This window comes from Spermophilus citellus (genome assembly GCF_964194105.1).
Source record: "Spermophilus citellus genome assembly, chromosome: 5".
NCBI lineage: Eukaryota > Metazoa > Chordata > Mammalia > Rodentia > Sciuridae > Spermophilus > Spermophilus citellus.
In genome coordinates, this window is record NC_138186.1 from 66,150,528 (window position 1) to 66,169,974 (window position 19,447).

The 19,447-nt window shown below is 41.4% G+C and overlaps 1 protein-coding gene across 2 annotated transcripts in view; it reads left to right on the forward strand.

Annotated features, from left to right (window-relative positions):
- Positions 1-8,021: 8,021 nt before the first annotated feature.
- TFAP2D (transcription factor AP-2 delta) overlaps positions 8,022-19,447 on the forward strand; it is a gene marked incomplete at both ends in the record, with an annotated part of 63,818 nt that continues 52,392 nt past the window's right edge. The window contains 2 exons of one of the 2 annotated variants that reach the window (XM_081295960.1): positions 8,022-8,192; positions 15,716-16,213. In XM_081295960.1, coding sequence (XP_081152086.1) covers positions 8,022-8,192; positions 15,716-16,213 — 669 coding nt within the window. Of the gene's footprint in view, positions 8,193-14,677; positions 14,717-15,715; positions 16,214-19,447 lie in introns of those variants that run through there. The other variant, XM_081295961.1, reaches the window with a different exon arrangement.

A 19,447-nucleotide genomic window follows, 5' to 3' on the forward strand; every position in this document is an offset into this window, starting at 1 on the left:
AAGAAAATAAGAATGGTTCTGCAATTAAATCCTTTGAAGATTGTTTCACTGTTCCCATATAGACAGCTTTTGAATGCAATATGTAGGGCGGTGTATTCAACTGAAGTGCAAAAATCTTTTCAAAAAAAAAAAAGCAATTTTCTTATTACCTTAGGATCAAATAATAAATAATAATAATAGATGCAGCTTGTGGAGGAAAAAGCCACACTCCCATTTATTCTCTTTTTGTGTTTCACCTTAAAAGAAGCTTTGATAGTTTTATACATCAGTCAGCATCCAGCTTATTTCCGTGCTGATGTGTTAACCTTCTCCCTCTGGACACTTGGGATATTAATATTATCCTCTGTAACAATCAGCAGACGAAATAAAGCATTTACGCAAATACTGCAAATTAGATTAAACTGCAGTTCTGATGTAACCCTGTGACATACAGTTTCTTGCGCATTAAGCCAAATGTACAAGCATTTAATGACTAATCCTTTTAGGTATTTTAATACCCACATGAAGATTTATTGAGGAGAAAGGGAAAGCATATGCGGTTTTCCGTTAGAGCCTGCCTGCGGGCGGAGGATTGAGCAGATTGGCTTTTTTTAATTAATATTTCAGTTCTTTGTGTTTTGGCGGGCAGATTGCACGTGGCCTGGTACTGAACGGACAGCTCCTTTCTCTTAGGCTGTGTGCTGGGGGCTAGCAGTCTAGAGGGCAGTGGCAGACCCAGGAGAGAGGGAAGAAGAGAAGGAGGGGGCAGGAGAGTGAGATCAAGTACTGAATCGTGCCCCCCCTCCTTTTTTATACCCCACACAGCCATAGGCTTACCTCCTCCAGAAATTAACCTACTGATCTATATTGGTAGAATTAGTCATACTAGCAGCCTTCACAGTTCAGCCACAAAAGGGGAGGAGAAAGCTTGTCAGACCCTCCTCCATCCCCTGGGCTTACTACAAACAACTTTTCTGATGCTAGGAGGAGACCTTTGAAGATAAGAAAGGCAAGTTCGCCTGCGTTTTAGGAATCTTCCTGCAGATGGGAGGATTTTAACTAATGAAATCTCTAGGATCACATTTTGTTTTTAATGTTAGAAACCTTGTGGAATAAAGTGTATGTGTGTATGTGTGTGTGTGTGTGTGCACAGCCTGATCAACCAACTTAAAAATATCAATGATCCTTAAATGCTTTCTCTCTCTTTTTTTGTTTCAGTGTTTAATCCAATTAACATGCTGTTTTCAAACAAAGTTTGAACTTTGTTTTAAAGTTCATATCAATATGAGAAAAAGACTATGGACTTGTGAGTTACTGGTAACTACACATTGCCACTGTGTAGCTAGAAACATTAAAAGGCTATCATAAAAATAGTAACTTGAAGATATAAGGATCTTTTTAATATATGTTCAGCATCAGTGCTAATGTGCTCTAGGTTGAGGTCTACTAAACAAAATGCCTTATGCATCTGTCAAACATGTTCCACATTTCTATTAAAAAAGAATCCCAAGCATGCATTTCTATCTTATGGTAGGTATTACTCTTGGTACTCATTTTCAGTTCTCTCCTGAGAGTAGGGGAAAATTACACTTTCCTGTTTCCCTATCATTAAGCAGAGCCACATGATTAGATCTGGCCACTGCATTCTGGAAATCCCTTGCCCCGCCCCCCCCCACCACCACCACCTCAAGATGATGGAGAAATAAAATGCCACTTGATCACTGTGCTGCTAAGTGGAGGACAGCCTCCTGGTGAGGTCTAACGCCACACTGGCTTGCACATCACAGATAAACTTTCATATTGTTAAGCCACAGGGATTTGGGAGTTGGTTGTTACCCACAGTGGTGGGTGTGGTTTCTTCATACGACTAATGAACTCCTTTAAAAGAAAAAATGTAAATTTTGCATAGTCAGAATTATCAATGATTGGTTTGGGGGCGGGTATTATAAACCAATGCTGTTCAATAGAAATGAAATCCAAGCCGTGTACATAATTTAAAATTTTCTAGTAGCCACACTTTTAAAAGGAAAAAGAAATGAGAAAATTGACTTTTATAGTCAATTTTATTTATCAATACATCCAAAGTTTATCAACAATCAATACAAAAATTATGAAATATTTTACATTCTCTTTTTCATACTAAGTATTTAAAATTCAAGTATGTATTTTACAATTAGAGTTCATATCAATTTGAACTATCTTCCTTTCAAATTGCCAATGCCTTCTAGCCCAAAACCACAAGGCCTACGCCTATAATTGAGGAAACTGGGTTTGTAACTTGTTGTTTTTTTTTTTTAAAGAAAGTGAGAGAGGGAGAGAGAGAGAGAAAGAGAGAGAGAATTTTAATATTTATTTTATAGTTATTGGCGGACACAACATCTTTGTTTTATATGTGGTGCTGAGGATGGAACCCAGGCCACACGCATGCCAGGCGAGCGCGCTACCGCTTGAGCCACATCTCCAGCCCCAGTTTGTAACTTGTTGCAGCAAGTTACATCATGAGAAACCTTGAAACCATCTCAGTAACAGAGTATGTAAAAGGACTTCTTCTAGGATTTGGAGAACTTTCCAGGCATGGTGGCAACTCCCAGTAACTGAGGCGAAGAAGACAGGAATATTGAAAGTTCAAGGCAAGCCTGGGCAACTTAATGAGACCCTGTTTCTAAGTAAAATAAAAAGGACTGGGGGGCTGGGGATGTGGCTCAAGTGGTAGCACGCTTGCCTGGCATATGTACGGCCCAAGTTCGATCCTCAGCACCACATACAAACAAAGATGTTGTGTCCGCTGAAAACTAAAATAAATAAGTAAATATTAAAAAATTCTCTCTCTCCTCTCTTCTCTCTCTCTCTCTCTCTCTCTCTCTCTCTCTCTCAAAAAAAAAAAAAGGACTGGGAGTTTTCTCAGTAGTACAGCATTCCTAGGTTCAATCCCCAATACCAAAAAAAAACAAACAAAAGCAAGAGGACTGTATGATCAAATATCTCAATAAACTTTTTATACAGAGTAAAGATAAGAGTAAGGCTACAGCTGTAATTAGAAAAGAAGATGCAATTCACATTAGCCCAGAGGGGAATACAGTTGATATTTTGTGGCTTAGACAATATTTAAGATTAATCTGTATTCAAATGTAATTACAGTGGTCTTTTTTCATCTTGATTCTCATGGTCACAGAGTAATCTTACCTGATGTTGATATTCTGCCGGATTTTTATATTCAGTAGGAGAGAAATGAGTGTTAAACCAATTTGTAGTAACACTGAGGCCTAGTTGATAGCATTTGGCAAACTTTGGGGTGTTAAGCGCTATTGCTGTTGTTTTTCTCAAAACACTAGCATTAGCCTGGTAGGGCTGCCATAACAAAATACCACAAACTAGGTAAGTTAATAGGCATTTGCTTCTCACACACAGTTGTGGAGGCTGGAAGTCCAAGATCAAGATATCAGCATACTTGGTTTCTCCAGAGGCTTCTCTTCCCACTGTCTCCTCATATGAGCTCTCCTCTGTTGTATCCTCCTCTTTTCACAAGAATACCTGTCCTACTGAATTTGAATCCACCCTTATGACCTTAATGAAACTTAATTACCCCTTATCTCCAAATAGAGAGATTAGGAGATTTGGGCTTTAACATACAAATTGGGGGTGTGGATATAATTCAGCCTATAATAGTGTTCAATAGTAACCTGTGGCCAGTCATTCTATATAAAACAGCACAGTTACAGATAATGTGATACTGATTCTATTCCCTAGAGACTTGTACTGGCGGAGAAATTTCTCAATAGAATCAGGAAGATTTTAGAATTTTCACTTCTAATAAACAAGCTCTAAATTTTCTTTGGACCCTATGTTATACTGACTCATAGAAATGAGTTGTGAAATTAGTGTTAAGTGTCCCTATATTGTACATAGACTACTTTTATAAGAACAGTCGAATAAGGTAGATAAAACACCTCCCTATCTTTCAGCATTTCTTAATGTTCAATGTACCACTTCTTTATAATAAATTTATGATGTGTATAAGATACTTAATTCTGAGCCAGGCATGGTGGCACATACCTATAATCCCAGTGACTCAAGAGGCAGAGACAAGAGGATTGAAAATCCAAAGACAGCCTGAGAAACTTAGCAAGACCCTATCTCAAAATAAAACAAAAAAAGTTGAGGTGTAGCTCACAGGTGTAGTGCTTATGGGTTCAACATTCAGTACTGCAAAAGAAAAGAAATTTAAAAAAATATACTTAACTGTGTCATTCAAAATCACTCAAATCCATCATTATACAAAATACATGTATGAAGATGTGAATTTGGTGTCAACATACCTTATATACAAACAGAGATATGATAAATTGTGGTATAAAGGTGTATTAAGAATTATAATTCAAAAAAAAGAGAGAGCTCATGTATAATGGCATAATTTGGCATGAACACACTTTATATACAGAGTTATGAAAAATTGTGCTGTGAATGGATAATTATGAAGGTAATACAATCTACTATTGTCATGTAAGTAAAAAATAATTAAAAATAAATTTAAAAATCACTCAAATGGCATTCATGCCAAACCAGTAGAGTCAAAACACAGGCCCTGTCTCCATGTTAGGTATACCACAGTGTCTGAAAGAAGATGAACTTTCTATACCTATTTCCTATTATGCCAGTAGCTTTATTCAAAGGAAAGGATAGGTCATGAAAGAGAAGCAATACTATGAGTATTGCATGGAACTAGGAGTAGTTTCCATGTTGTCTGAAATTTAAAAAAAAAAAAACATTCTTCAAAATAATTTTTGGCTTTCTGATTTTGAAAAGGAAAAACTCTGTTAAAATTAGCTATTTGAAAACACTACTTTCCTTTAAAATTTGGGTAATTTGGCTACTATAATCTATATAAAGATGAAAACAAGTAAATTTCAATATCTATATCTTGAAGATTTCGAATTTTGCTTCCAAAACTATTTGAGTTGCACTTGACCTTGTCATTAAAAGCACATTAAAATGATGACTTTCTAACAGTCTATACTACCTCCCCTTCTTCACCATCAGAGTCTATCTAAGTCATGGGAGACCTTCCTCCTCTAAATCATATTTGAGTATGTGAGGAAAGAACACCAACACACACTTAGTTTTGTCACCACATAAATCTTGGCATTAAGATTAGAACATATCCTAAAAGACTAATGCTGTTTCAATGTATTTAACTAGTGAAAGAAACGTGTTCTCTTTAACGGCTAGCATATAAATATATGAGAAGTAGTGTTCACTCATACAAAGAACCTTATGCTGTATTATTTATCAGAATGTCACCATTCATTACAGATATCTCTAATATATGGTACATATTTAATTCATCACAGTCTATGTGTTTCTAGTGTCTTATAATAGAGAGAAGTTCTAATGCTAGATTTAGTCTCTAATTTCTCAAGAAAGAAGAGCTCAGAAGGTATATTTTTCACACCTGAAGAGAGGAATGAGCAAACTTGTACTGACCACTTCACTGAATCTCTTAAAATGGACATTCCATGATAGGGCCCACTCTAAGCCAGATTGCCAGGATGCCCTTAATGTAGCACTACAGAGGCATGTCTTCTTTTTGGCAATGATTTCTTAAGTAAAGGCTCTATGTCTAAAGACAAAGGAAAATGGGTGAGTATTTAAGTGGGAGAAGTTGATCAAGAAAGAGCACATTACCAAAGGATAAGAGTGGCAGTAGGTTGCTTCTGGGGTTACAGTTTTCACCAGTTGCAGAGAACATTGACAGTCAGGGAATTCAGAAGTCGGACTATGGGTTCCTTCAAGGCTTCCCATGATACCAGAATGTAGGGAAGTTTTGAGAAAAAAAGTTTCACCTTCTGAATCTGGAATTTGGAATACAGTCCTCCAACATGGCAATCAATAGAAATGTCTATGATAAAGACTATAATTGAATGTTGGAAAGGATAAGTCATGAAAGAGAAGCAATACTCTACACTATTAACATTGATATTAATCCAATAAGGAGACTTTACCCACTGTAAGGAAGGAGAGTTGAAGAAATAATTCACACCTTTTTTATTATTGTTCTTTGGGATGTTGGATATTGAACCCAGGGCCTCACACAGCTAGGCAAGTACTCTACCTTTGAGCTCTAACTCCAGCCCCCAAATAATGTTAAAGCATAAATTATAAAGTCATTTCATACATATTGCCCCCATTTGATACAGTCTGGCTTTTAGAGTGGAGCTATTAAGTGATATGTCTGAAGTTACAGAGCTCATCAGTGGCAGAATCAGTGAATACCTTACCACCCTCCACTATTCTCACAGGTCAGTAAAAGAAGATAAATTTATCTTAGCTGTATTAAGATGAATTACTATATGGTCTACAGTCAGAACTGGAGAAAGGGACATTATCAGATAAAGGCCACAAAGTAGCAGGGCCAAAGTAGGCAAATATTTTTAAAGAAAATGTCCTATTGGACAAGAGGCATAATATAGCAGAAATGGTACAAAATTCTGTACATTATCCATGGACATTACAGGCAGCAAACAGATAGTAGGAAACAAAGGAATAAGGTAAATATGGATGGGCCAGGAGTTTCAAAACAAAACTATTCAAGGGTAAGTAAAAGACAAACGTGAGGTCTAAACAGCATGCACAGAGCGTGGAGATTCGGCAAGATTACATAATGAAGTCAAGAAAGTGTAAGGACAAACACTATCGCAGTCAAGTTGAAGAATAAAAGGGCGATTGCACCAGAGATTAAGATAAATAAAATAATAAGGCATTGTTCCAGTACATACGGAAGAAAAGGTCAATGGAAAAATAAACGGGGCCTCCGAGAGGCTACTGGGGTAATTGACAGAAGAAGCAGACAAAGCTCTTTTAGAGAGAGAGAAAAAATAAAAAAAGTAACTGGAGGCCTTGGTTGCCTCAAAGCTCCCCAAGGCTAGTAGGAGGGAGAAGAGACTGGAGCTGGGGTCAGCAACTAGACAGATCCACAGGGGGTTGTCAGAAGGAGAAGAGAAGCCATGTATTAGGGTGACCATAATATGAAGGGCTGCAGATAGAGGAGCACCTCCACCCCTCACCTTACTGAAGCCATGTCCAAGACATTGCAACAAAAGTGAAACAGAGACCTTTGGAGATATGGGAACATGTAAGTCAAAGAAGAATCCCAGGAGAGCAGAAGGGTACCCTGGAATACATTAACAGAGGATGGGTGTGAAGGAGAAGCTAAGGGCAAGTGTGGGAGGGGAAAGGCAGGAGAGATTGATGGAGAGGGAGGGGGCAAGTATGGAGAAACAAAGGGAGGTCAGATAGAGACAGAGACAGAATACATGAAACCTTAAAATCCAAAGTTCAAACTGGTGATTAAGCCAGGAGTAAATACTAATTAGTCAAAAAAAAAAAAAAGAATAAAAATAGAGTGTGGGGGGAAATGAACTGTCCAAGTCTGTGGATCCCAAATGAGCTTCTTTGGACTAAATGGATGCAAGCATCTGAGTTCTAACTCCAGCTCTGGCCCTGTGCCTTGACTGACAGTGTGACTTCATACTTCAGTAAAGCTTAGGATCTGGTGGCCTTTAACATCTCCTCCAGTCAGATTTTCTTTGATGTCATTTGTCCAAGGTACTACAAAATGGACAGCGGGGGAGAAAAGGTCCTTATTAACAGAACATCTCTCTAGTAGCCTACCTAACAACCTCCCTTTTTGTGAATAATAACACCAACATTTAAGTTCTTTCTACTGTCCACACCGACTACGAGGGTATATAGCCACTACATAGATTTAACTGGTGCTAAGGATGGAACTCAGGGCCTTTAGCATGATAATCTCAGCTACAATATTCACTTAAGTCTTGCAACAGCTGTTCAAGCTAAGTGTCAGTATATTTCCCATTTTACAGATGAGAAAATTAAGCAAAGTCTTCAGATAAAATCAGGACTGACAGCCAGGCCCTGTGGTTCCAGAGCCAAGGCTCCTGCGGTTGGGTTTCAATTTGCAACCTCAGTTGCTAGGAGGTCCCGGAGGCCAGCGCTGGATTCGCAAAGCCGAAGCTGCCCTGTGAATGGAAACCCGGTGCAAAAGGAGATTGGCAGGTATAGCTGGCCACCCCTGGGGCCGAAGATTCAGAAGGGGCCGACTGGAGCCTCCGGAAACAGAGGTAGAGGCGGACCAGCTTGGGAAGAGACCACCCTGGAAGCCGCGCGTCCTTCTCTGTGACTTTCTAAAACTAAAGGTAAGAGCCCGGAGGCTTAATTTACTGCGGAGATAGTCCAGACGACTTTGGCTGGAAGGTGTCAAAATGACACTGTAAAAGAAACTTGGACCAGGCCGTCACTGGGTGTTTTAAAGAGTTTAGAGAGCAATAGGGGAGTATAAAAGGAGGAAATTGAAAATTTTGTAAAAGTTTAGACACAGCAGCGAAAGTCAGAAGATGTAGGAAAAACTTTGGAATTGAAGCCAAAATCACTGAGTTCAAGGTCCCATGTAACGTTGGCGATCATTCACAGTTCTTTCAGCTTCACTTTCCGGGGCTTGCCTACCTGATCCCGTGGAGTAGAATAGGGCGATGGACGTCTGGGGTCTTAAGTAATCAACCGCCAGGTACTTCGGTTTCCTCATCTTTGCGAAGAGAATATGTTTGCACTAATACCTACCTCATCCTATTGCTGTGAAAATAAAATAATATGAATGTTTTTTAAACGGCTGGCAACAGGGCCTGGCTCCTATGATAAGTGCTCAATAAACATTTGCTGTTACTGTTGCTTTGTTGTTATTCTTTCCTCTCCAAAAAGAGGATAATAATCATACATTTCCTTCCTACTTGAGTGGTGAAGAGGCGTGTTCTCAGGTTCAAATGAGTCAATACCAATAAAAAGCGCTTGGCAAAATGAGGCTCTCCGTACAATCCGAAGGCTGGCAAACGAACTTTCAAAACCTCCTAGAACGCTGGAGGACAGAGTGCATATCTCTTTCGGAACTCAAGCATTTCTTAGTCCAAAGCGGCAAATTTCCCATGAAAGAGCTTTGAGACCTTATGGAGAGAAGAGTTGGTTTCCCGCTTAAATGATCCCGTCCAGCCAGGAGGCCTCCAGGGCATCTTGCCCTCGCGGGTCTCCCGCCTGCTGCCTGAGGGTGAAGGCCCCCTAACAGGGTAGGGCTGGTCAAGCAGGCTCTGCGCGCGCACGAGCTGCATGCACTGGATTGGGCTAGTCCGCGATCTGCCAGTTTGGCGGCTGTTGAAGGGCTGGGAGCCTGCCCACTCAAATGAGGACCCTAGCCCTAAGTTTCACTGTCATCAAAGAGAAGACTTCAGACAATAGAGATCTCCCATTTAATTTTCTACTAATACGTTCGCAAGCCTTTTTAATTGCTTGCAAATGCATTTTCCCTGTACGGTTATGGAATCCGTGTTTGCCTATCGGCTGCAAGGCTAAGGCGGAATAGAAATCTGTGGAAGGCTTTTGATAAACAGCTCAGAGGGCAGGGCAGGGTCGGAAAGGAGGAGGTAAAAAGGAAAAGAAAAGAGAAGAGAGAGAAGAGAGAAGGGATGGAGAAAGAAAAAGAAAGAAAGAGAAAGAGAAAGGAAGGAAGAAAGAAAGAAGAGTTTAAAAAATCAGTGACAATCCTTAAACTGAAATAACTGGAAAGTCTGTCATAAATGTTAATTTCTCCTAAACATTCTAAAGCTTTTTTTTTTTTTTAATGTCTGCCTTTTCTCATTTGCAATTAGGTAATGGATGCAGAGAGGTCCTTTTGTTGTCAAAGGTGGATTGGATTGGAGGAAAGGGAAAGGGAGGGATATTCAGAGACTGAAAGAAAAGTAAGCACTACATTGGGAAGAAGTGGAAGAAAGGAGAAGCGCTGAGTGTGAGCACTCACATTGTAGTTCCCTGACCTCAGCGCAGCGCTTGAGTGTGAGAACTCACATTGTAGTGCCCTTTGGCCCCAGCTGCCCATGTAACTGGGTCAAGTTTAGATGGCTTGCTCTTGCCCAGTATTTCCTTGATTGTTTGGAACATTTTTCTGCCCCCACTTTGTTTGTTGGGGGGTTGGTGAAAACCCAACCAATTTTTTGTCTTTCTGTCACCTGAAGGATTAGACCCACTCCTCTACCCACCTCAACTGTGACTGGGAGAGGTTAGGTTAGAAGACACACACCACTGTAAGTGGTGGATCACTTACAGTGAAGTTTTGAGTCATTAAAATTCTGAGTAATTGAAACTCAGGCTTCCTGGGGAGAGAACCCTGAGAAGTTACAGTTACTCTGTGATTGGTTTTTGGAGATCCACAGCTGAGCACCTCTTGGAAGTCTATCCAGGAGAAGGTATTCAGAGGAGGGAATTCTCAAAGGGGTAGCTGAGTACCTGAGAGTGGTCAAAACAAGGACAGCCTTAGATAGGACACAGATGTCCTTTGGCTGCTCTTGATTCTTTAAAGACATCCTTTTTCATACAAGATATGGAGAGTAAAAGAGAGATGCTGAAAGCAGTAGGAGAAGTACACATATTCATATCTACACCTCTTGTTTTGCTTTGTGTAAAGAGCATCACCTACTACTTTGGATCCTCAGTGCACCACTGTTCTCCTAAACAAGTATTCTTTCAAAGCCAGAGGGTAGAAATAGGATCCCTATTGTGCAAACTCATGTCTCAGTTATGGAGCTGCATGCCCCACTGGAACAGAGCATACTAATTTCATTCTTAGAAAATGTTCTCACATACTTGCTTAATGGTACAAATTTGATGAATTCAATTTCATCTGTACTTCTCTCTAAAAGTGAAGGTAGGACAAAGGAAAGACATAAAAGAGGGAGAAAGGAAAGAAGAAAAGGGGAGGGTAGAATTGAGGAAGATATTCTGGTTGATTCATGTGTGTAAATATATTCAAGGAAATTCTTTTTTGGTAGAAAATGTCCAAATAATTGCAATTATAACTCTACTTTGCTTTAGTGTTACATGGACAGTTTTGTGAGAGAATTTACTAAAGGAATGAGAACAAATTAAATCTAATTTGCAGGAGCAAAGGAAAAACAAGTAGCCAAAAAAGAAAACGAACCTGAAGGAATACATGTTTATTAAAGTTAGGGCTAGGCACAATATGGCTGGTCTTATTCGCCAACCTCAAATAAGCCGTGTGCAGCAGATCCTTTTAGTGATGATGTTTGAGATTAGGTCCAAACTTTCAGTACCAACCTAGAAGTTCAGAAAATGGGCCTACAATTTTCAAAAATTGTCTTCCAGCCCTAGACCCTAATCTAAACAAAAATAATGCACATAAAGATTTCTTAGCAGATTCCTAAAGTAACTTCATAAGGGCAATCCCTCCTAGAGTGATGAAGCACAAAACTAGAGCACCAGGTGCTAAAGGGATACCCTTTCTGGCTTCTACCCTGCCAGGGTGGCAGGGCTTCTCCATGCTCTTGTGGGCTATTTTGAGTGGGCAAGTATTGGCCTGGCCTCTGGCTGAGGCTAGAATGCACACCACTAGTTCTCCCATGGAGGGGGCCCCAGGCACCGCCCTGTCTCCAATATGTTGTGGCTAGTTAATTCAATTACGCCACCCGCTGGAGAATGTGTGGCCAATCATTCTCCAGGAAAGGGGCAAAACAGAGAAAGAGGAATTAACTTTGCTGAAAAGCCCAGACTTTGGGTCAAGCAAGATGGCACTTATTAATTGCTCAAGACTATTAATTGGATGGGAGGGGGAGAGGTGGGAGAGCTGTCTGACAAAAACAAATCCAGCGCATGCACATCACACACAAGGCACCAAACCACACACCTGCCTCAATGAATTTCTTTACAAAAGGGGCGAGCTGAGCAACCCCAGAGCAGATGGAAGGGAACACTGACCAGTGTGTGCATATGGCATGGATGATTTCCTCAATTTTTCTTTCAGGGAGAAACAGCTTTTTTTTTTTTTTTTTTTTAAGTTAAGATGATGTGGGAGGGAGCAGTTGGCCAAGTGAAGTTTCTTTAAGGTTTAGATGCTTGTATAGGGAGTCTGGGACATGGGAACAGGGAAACTATTTCCAAAGATGGGGGCCCTGATGAAGTAGATCCCCAAAGTAAAAGTGATACACATTTCCTTCCTGTTTTATATACCTTAATTGCAAATAAAAGGATTGTTCTCATTCTCTGTGATCTTTAGTTTTCTCCAAATCCAAGGGTGTTCAGGGGCACAATAAAAGAAACTCTGGATTCTCTTTGCCTGAGTACCTAAAAGCCACTCAGGAAATGAGAATAGGAATGAGAATGAGAATGCAATGGAATGAGAATAGGGGGATGGAGTAGAGAGGTATATTTGCCAGTAACTCAGCGATGTCCTGATGCATTCAGATGGGTGGGGGCAACTGGAGGTCACTTTGTGGTATATACTCTGCTCAGGCTAGAACTTATTACTGAGAGTATTATAAGGCCAAATCATCTGAGTGCAGGGGAGCATGTGGCTCTTCCCTGGGACAGGGAAAAAACACGTGGATCAAATACACTGGGACAGCAGGCGGAACAGGCAGCCAGTTTGTCCTGAGCCTCCTGGTTGTTCCCAGGAGACAGTCTCTGCTGCTTGGACTGAAGCCTGAGAAGAAAGTCCCTTTGCCTTCAATAAAGATATATCTGGCAGTTGGGGGGTGGGAGGGCGGGAAGGAGTATAGGCTGAGAAGGTGTCATCCTTTTCCATTAGAGCTTGGACTGACTGGGGAGTCAACATCATCCACTAAAGAAAGTGAATCTGACTATTCACAAGATAACTTGCATATTCTTCAGGGGGAAGGTTTGAACTTTATCAAGGGCAGAGATTTTTAGGGTAAAGTAATGGGGGCAGGCCCCAGCTACTATGGATAAAGATTACTTATTTTCTCTCTGGGTAAACTATGAAGGGCTGACTTAGACCTGGGAAACAAAGACTCTGATGCAAGCATTTTGGGATTCAGCCCCTCAGTGTCAATAGCACCTATCTTATCCCTTCTACTTAAAGATCAAGTTGGACATTCTTCCTTATCATCGCATTGACCTCTCTGTCTCCTGACTTCATTAAACCAAAATATGGAATCCCAAGAAGGTGGGGGGAGGCTGGTGTACATTGAAATAGGGAGCAAGTGTTGGCTGCTGACCCCTGTTCAGGACTGAAGCATCTCAGATCTCCATTTCAGACAATGCATTTCAATTCTTGTCCTGTGCCTTTGTCCATTTGTATAAAGCAAAGAGCTCTGAGTGACAGCCCCAGTTAGCCTGCATGAGCAGATCCTAATAAACCCTCCCAAACCCTGACCCCCCCCCCAAAAAAAAGCCACATGCCTGTTTGCCTGCGGCTTATTATTAAGACACCTTCTCAGCTTAAACACTTAAAAGCTAACCAAATGAAATGACAATTAAGACTGAATTACCCCTTCTATCTCTGAGATGAGTCTTAGGGGCCAGCCAATTCTCTCTTAAGAAACAGGGGTGGAGAACAGACCATGCAAAGTCTCAGTCTTGCCAGTTTATAGCCACTGCCACCCCCTGCAGGCACTAGACAACCTAGTAGGGGAAGCTAAATTTTGAACAAACTAAAGCTCAAAACTGTTTGAAAGTCAAGAAATCCACCAAAGAAATGGAGTAAGGTGTGTGCACTGCCTCCTTCCTGTTCTCTCTTTGTAAAATATAACTACAAGCACTTAAGGGTTATTTTGGGGGTAATGTTCAAATACCTGGTTCCACTGCTAAATGCCCCCTCCCTTCCAACCAACACTATTTACAAGGGAAGAAGGAAAACACAAAAGAAAAGAAAAATATGTTGGGTTTGGGAGTGAAAAACAATATTTACCTAAGTGTAGAATCTTGTCACCACGTCTTTATTCTCTTGCATTTTTCCTAAATTCATTGCCAGTTACACCACTTCTTTATGATGGAAACTTGGGACTGTCCCTCATGGTTATTTATTTTAAAAGCTGCTGAAAAGTGTAAGCCACCTCCTGGTGTTGCCTTTCAAAAGGGGGAAAGAACCCAAATTCGATGTAAATATGGAAAGAGCAGTATTGTTTCCACTTGGGCGAAAGCAGATACCCCAATCTAGGCAAAATTGATTCGGATGCTTGTTGGAAAAAGCCAGTTCTCAGCATGCAGGAAGTGGAGCCAATAGGAATGAGCACTTACCCATGTAAAAGGAAGCTTTAATTAATATATATTTCTATCTCTAATATACACATATTGGGGCTAGATCTCTATCTTTACAATAAAATGTGTGTGCAAATGCTCTCCGCAGAGATGTGTCCCCACCTCAGTCGGTATAGAAAAGCATGATAAAGGTTGGAAAAAATGGATAAAAATGTTGAAAGAACCTCCAGTTCCTTATTAGGCGAAGATACAATATTTATTCCTTGTCTCCTGGGATAAATCTCTTCTGCCTATTGTCCTCCCAGTTCTCAGTGCTGATGCTTAATTTTCAAAACTTCTATATTACCAAGGGACCTACGACATCAGCCAAAGAAATACTCAGCAAGTACAAAATCTGTTCCAGGGAGCTGCTTTTGTGCAGAGGGAAAATTTTGTTCCTACAGGTTTTTAAGTGGGTACGAGGCAAGGAGCTATCTGATCCGGGCAAAACCATTACAATTTAGATCTCTATCTATAGAACATTTTTTTTCCTTAAAAAAAATTGGAAAATACAAGAAGTTTGGATTTTTTTTCCCGATTCTTTTTTTGGAGGGGGAAATTGCATCGTAAGCTTTTGGAGAAACCCAACATGTCAACTACCTTTCCGGGACTAGTCCACGATGCTGAGGTATTATTACTTTTTTTTTTTTTTTTTGAGCGCGCGTGTGTGTGGCGGCGGCGGCGGTGGCGGCGGTGGCGGCAGCTTCCCCTGCCTCTAATCTATATTGGACCGTTACGTTTAATTATAATCTGGCTTTCAGGGGAAGTTAAGGAAGGGAAGGGGAGAAAGTTCGTTATGACATCTGTCGCCAGGAAGGGCAACTCTGTTAAGAAACATTTGCCATAATGAGGGAGAAAACATAATCCTAATAATAAGGGGAGGGTGCTGAGGAGAAAGAGATAGAGACAGAAAAAGGATTCTCAGAAAGGCAAAGAAAAGGGACTGATGGGGGGCGGTAGGTGGACATGGGGGGTGGGGAGCAACGCACCCCTTTTGGAGCCGGTTTATTCAAGGAAAGGGAAGCAGAGAAGGTGGGTCGGATTCCCTCCCCCAAATGGTTGACTAAAGAAAGTGAGCAAGTTGAACGATTTGCAGAATGGATTTTTTTTAATATAAATATATGGACAATGATTTTGAGTAGCCCTGGCCAAACATCTTGTCATGGACAGGATCAGAATTTCGGTGTTGGGATCTGGCTGGAGTGGCGACGCGCGGGAATAGGACTTTCTGCGTATGGGCTCTCTCCTGCTCAGGGTGTCCCCGGAGTCAGTCGCAAACCTGGTTCCCAACGCCCAGCTCCCTGCACAAGTCGAGCAGGGGCTGGGTGTGTGTTATGTGTGTGCGTGTGTGTGCGTGTGTGATGTCGCCCGCACCTATATAGGGTGGGGGATTTTTTTTTCCCGCTCTCTCCACTGTGAGGACGAGGCCGCCCACCCCCAGTTCGCCTGTTCGCCAAGGCTCTCTAGCAAAGGCGCTGAGCCCCGGCTGCCGCTCTGCCTGAGCCCTGCTTACTCGCTCTCCTTGGAAAGCTAAAGAGAGCTCCAGGCTCTGGGAGAGTGGCGGCTTGGTTGCAAAATGACAAACCTCAAGTTTTTCTGCTCTCCCTTTTCCCCCTCTTCCTTCCAGATACGTCACGACGGATCAAACAGCTACCGTTTGATGCAGCTTGGCTGTCTGGAGTCCGTAGCCAATTCCACTGTCGCCTATTCCTCCTCCTCTCCTCTAACTTACTCTACCACCGGCACCGAGTTTGCGTCCCCCTACTTCTCCACTAACCACCAGTACACCCCGCTCCACCACCAGTCTTTCCATTACGAGTTTCAGCACAGCCACCCGGCGGTCACCCCCGACGCCTACTCTCTGAACTCGCTCCACCACTCGCAACAGTACTACCAGCAGATCCACCACGGGGAGCCCACCGACTTTATTAACCTGCACAATGCGCGGGCGCTCAAGTCCTCCTGCCTGGACGAGCAGAGGCGGGAGCTGGGCTGCCTCGATGCCTACCGCCGCCACGACCTGTCCCTCATGAGCCATGGCTCTCAGTATGGAATGCACCCAGATCAAAGACTCCTGCCAGGGCCCAGCCTGGGGCTGGCCGCCGCGGGAGCAGACGACTTGCAGGTAAATAAGCATGCAGGGAATTTGTCTGCGCCCTCCCCTCTTCGCCCTCCCCCTCCCACTCCATTAATACTCTGACAGTAAGTCGTCTCTCTCTCTCTCTCTCTCTCTCTCTCTCTCTCTCTCTCTCTCTCTCACACACACACACACACACACACACACACACACACGAAAAGTTATCAAAACAATTAGAGGAGGAGTGTGCCCATTCTGTCCCTCTTATTGGATCCAGGCTTTTCACCTAGACGCGAATTAGTCCGGCTAGCTGCGGCCCCTACCTTCGGCCAGTACTCACAGAAGTCTTTTGTGAATCCACATTTCTGACCCTGAGCGGATGGGTGGGGGAGATCAGGGAGGCTGGGTTTGAGTGAACTCGACTCAGAATAAGACCCGATGAGTTGATGACCAATCGCACCCCTCAGTTTACATACTTTGCAGGGTCGGGTCTACACTCCTGTTCCAGGAGCTTGTCTTCCACTGAGCCTGTGGTGATCTTGCTATGTATGGGGGAAGGCAACTCGTTTGTTCTTGGGAAATTGTTGGAACACTGAGCTTGAGTAAAAGTTTCACCAGACACTAGATTGCTATGTAAAGTAAGAAATCTGTAAATAAAAACCTCGAAAATCAACCCCAATGAAAGAATCTGCACAATGCACTTTGCCATAGTGTAGTATTGAGTCTAATTCTCTGCGCCTGGTGTTTACCCACATTCACAGCCCTGTTGGATGACTCACATCATTATTTTTTCCTTTTCATCCCATTATGTTTTGCTTAAGATGAACTCTTTTTAAAAACACACGTGAGGAAATATAGAAAGAGCCAAGGAAGCAAAAGAAAGAGGAAGGGAGGGAGAGAGGGAAGGAAAGGGAGATGGCAATTAGGAAGGTAGACAGGAAAAAAGAAAATTGCTAAAACGAATTCAGACGCTGTGAAAACCTAACTCAATCAGATGATCTCTCTCCTACTTTCTTTCTTAAAACGTTTTTTTGTACATTCTTTGCCAACAATAGAATTTATAATTATGCAATCATATTATCTTAGGCACATTTAAAACAACTAAACCCACAATAAGAATCTGAAAAACCCAAATTTGTATCTTCTTTTAGTGGAAAGTGCAGCTCTATCTGTGAGTCCCCATTTTTTCAGTTTGTCCAAAGCTGGCCAACTTCTCCCCACTCCACTGGACCAGTGGGGAGATATTCCAGGAGCATATGTTGGAGACGTAAGAGATCCCTTGTTGCGCACAGAAAATCTCCCCCACTTGTATACCTATGAGCAAGGGATTATTTTTAAATTAAAGTGAAAGCCCTTACAGTTCCAACAAAGGGTCATAGCTGCAAGATCTATATGGAAGAAAAAAGATCTGGCTCCGTAAATTTTGACTTTCTACACTTATATTCACAAAATAATTTTATACGCTCAGGGCATTTTTACATTTTACACAAGGATCCCCTTATGTCTCAAGAGGGAAAAAAATCTGCCATTCAATGCTTAGCTCAACTAAAACCTATTTACTTCTTTTAATAGCCACGTCTGCTGCTGATTTTTTTGTATCTGTACAAATTTTTTTTCTGTGCTAGGCACAAAGCAGGGCATTTTTCAAAAGAGGGGATTAGAACATTTGCAAGCACCAGACAAAGAGAGAATCCTGTGCAAAAGGACACCGTAGTTTATCCAATTTTCGACTTAGTGCCATTCAACTGGTCATTTATGCAATGTCATCCGACCAAACAACATGTTTTACTTATGAGGGGGAAAAGTTTGTTAAGTGAAGGGACCAAGATTCGTTTCTTCCAAGAAAATAAACATCTTAACAGAGTGGGAGGGAAAGTGGTTCTTTCCCTTGGAGAACTTCAAGGCCCTTTACTTCTACATTTCAGATATTTTGAAACATTTTCTTCATCCTCCTTTTAATATACTTATTCTCTCTTTTCTTTTTTATAACTCATTCTAAAGTGACATTGCACATACTAAGGAAGGAATGACTCCAGGGCAAAAGATGAAACAGGGTATAGTGTATGATAAAAAAGTATATATATTTACATAGCTACATATATCTATAATATATGTCTGTGTGTATACACACACATGTATGTGAATTCTATGAAGGACATTTGTAAATCTGGCAAGCTATTTTCTTCCACTCTTCCCAAACTAAGTTGGCAGAATGAAAAAGAAAGAGTCATAACTACATTTAAAATGAGAAATGAGGAGGGAGTGTGTGGGAGAAGCCCGTCTCTCTCCTTTTATTTCTTCCTTTTTAAAACATTCATCAGCATATGCCTCATTTCAAATGCAACAAATGTAAATATACTTTTCCCTGCACAGAATTTTAAGTGAAAGTCCAATGGTTTGGAGGGCGGTCTAAGTCTGCCTAACAGATGCAAACAGTCTTGTGGCTTCAGTTCCATCTTTGAGTCCCCTAAAAAGATTTGCTATGGCCAACAAAGAAAACTGTCACACCTTTTCCCATCACCGCTTTAATTTATGCTCAGTCTCCAAGTTTTTTTTTTTCATATTGATTTGATAATCACTTTAAGGCAGAACATTTAAAATAAGAAAGAGCTGGTGAGTAGGTTGAAAAGGGGGGTCTTACAGGCCTGCCTCAATATGGTGAAAATGGGGAGGCAAAAGGGAGCCAGGGCTGTAAAGGTTGTTTTGTAAAGTGGGTTTTTATTATGCACCGACTCTCTCCGCATTTACTTAACTCTTCACGGGCTGTTGGGTAGGTTAACACCCTTCAAGGCCTCTTTCATGTCCAATACCTCGTTTGTTTGTAAAGGAAAATGAGCCTTTAACACATTTTGAGTTAGGGGGGAAAAAAGACAGATGCAGAAAAAAAAATATTTTTTGTAATCAAAAATCAGCAAATCCTTTCCACCTTTCCAGCTCAAGTGATTCCTCAATGCATTAGGAGCCTGAAGATCTACAATGAGTGGACCTGAAGGTATTTCCTCCATAAGGCCCATTTTGGGTAGCATATAGGACGTTTTTACCTTTGGGTAAAACAGAACCCTGACATACATATCTTGATTCCTGCATGTGAAATAGCTCCTATGTGCTCCCAAGAAACCCACAACCCCAGACTTGATCTCCAGGTAAATTTTCTCCCCTCGTAAAGTGCTGAGTACACTCTCTGTATATATTCTATGTGCCTTGATGAAGACTCAAAGGGCTTCTCATTCTCTGATGCCAACATGAAAGGCTCTCAGGCACTTTGAAGTACAATATTGTATG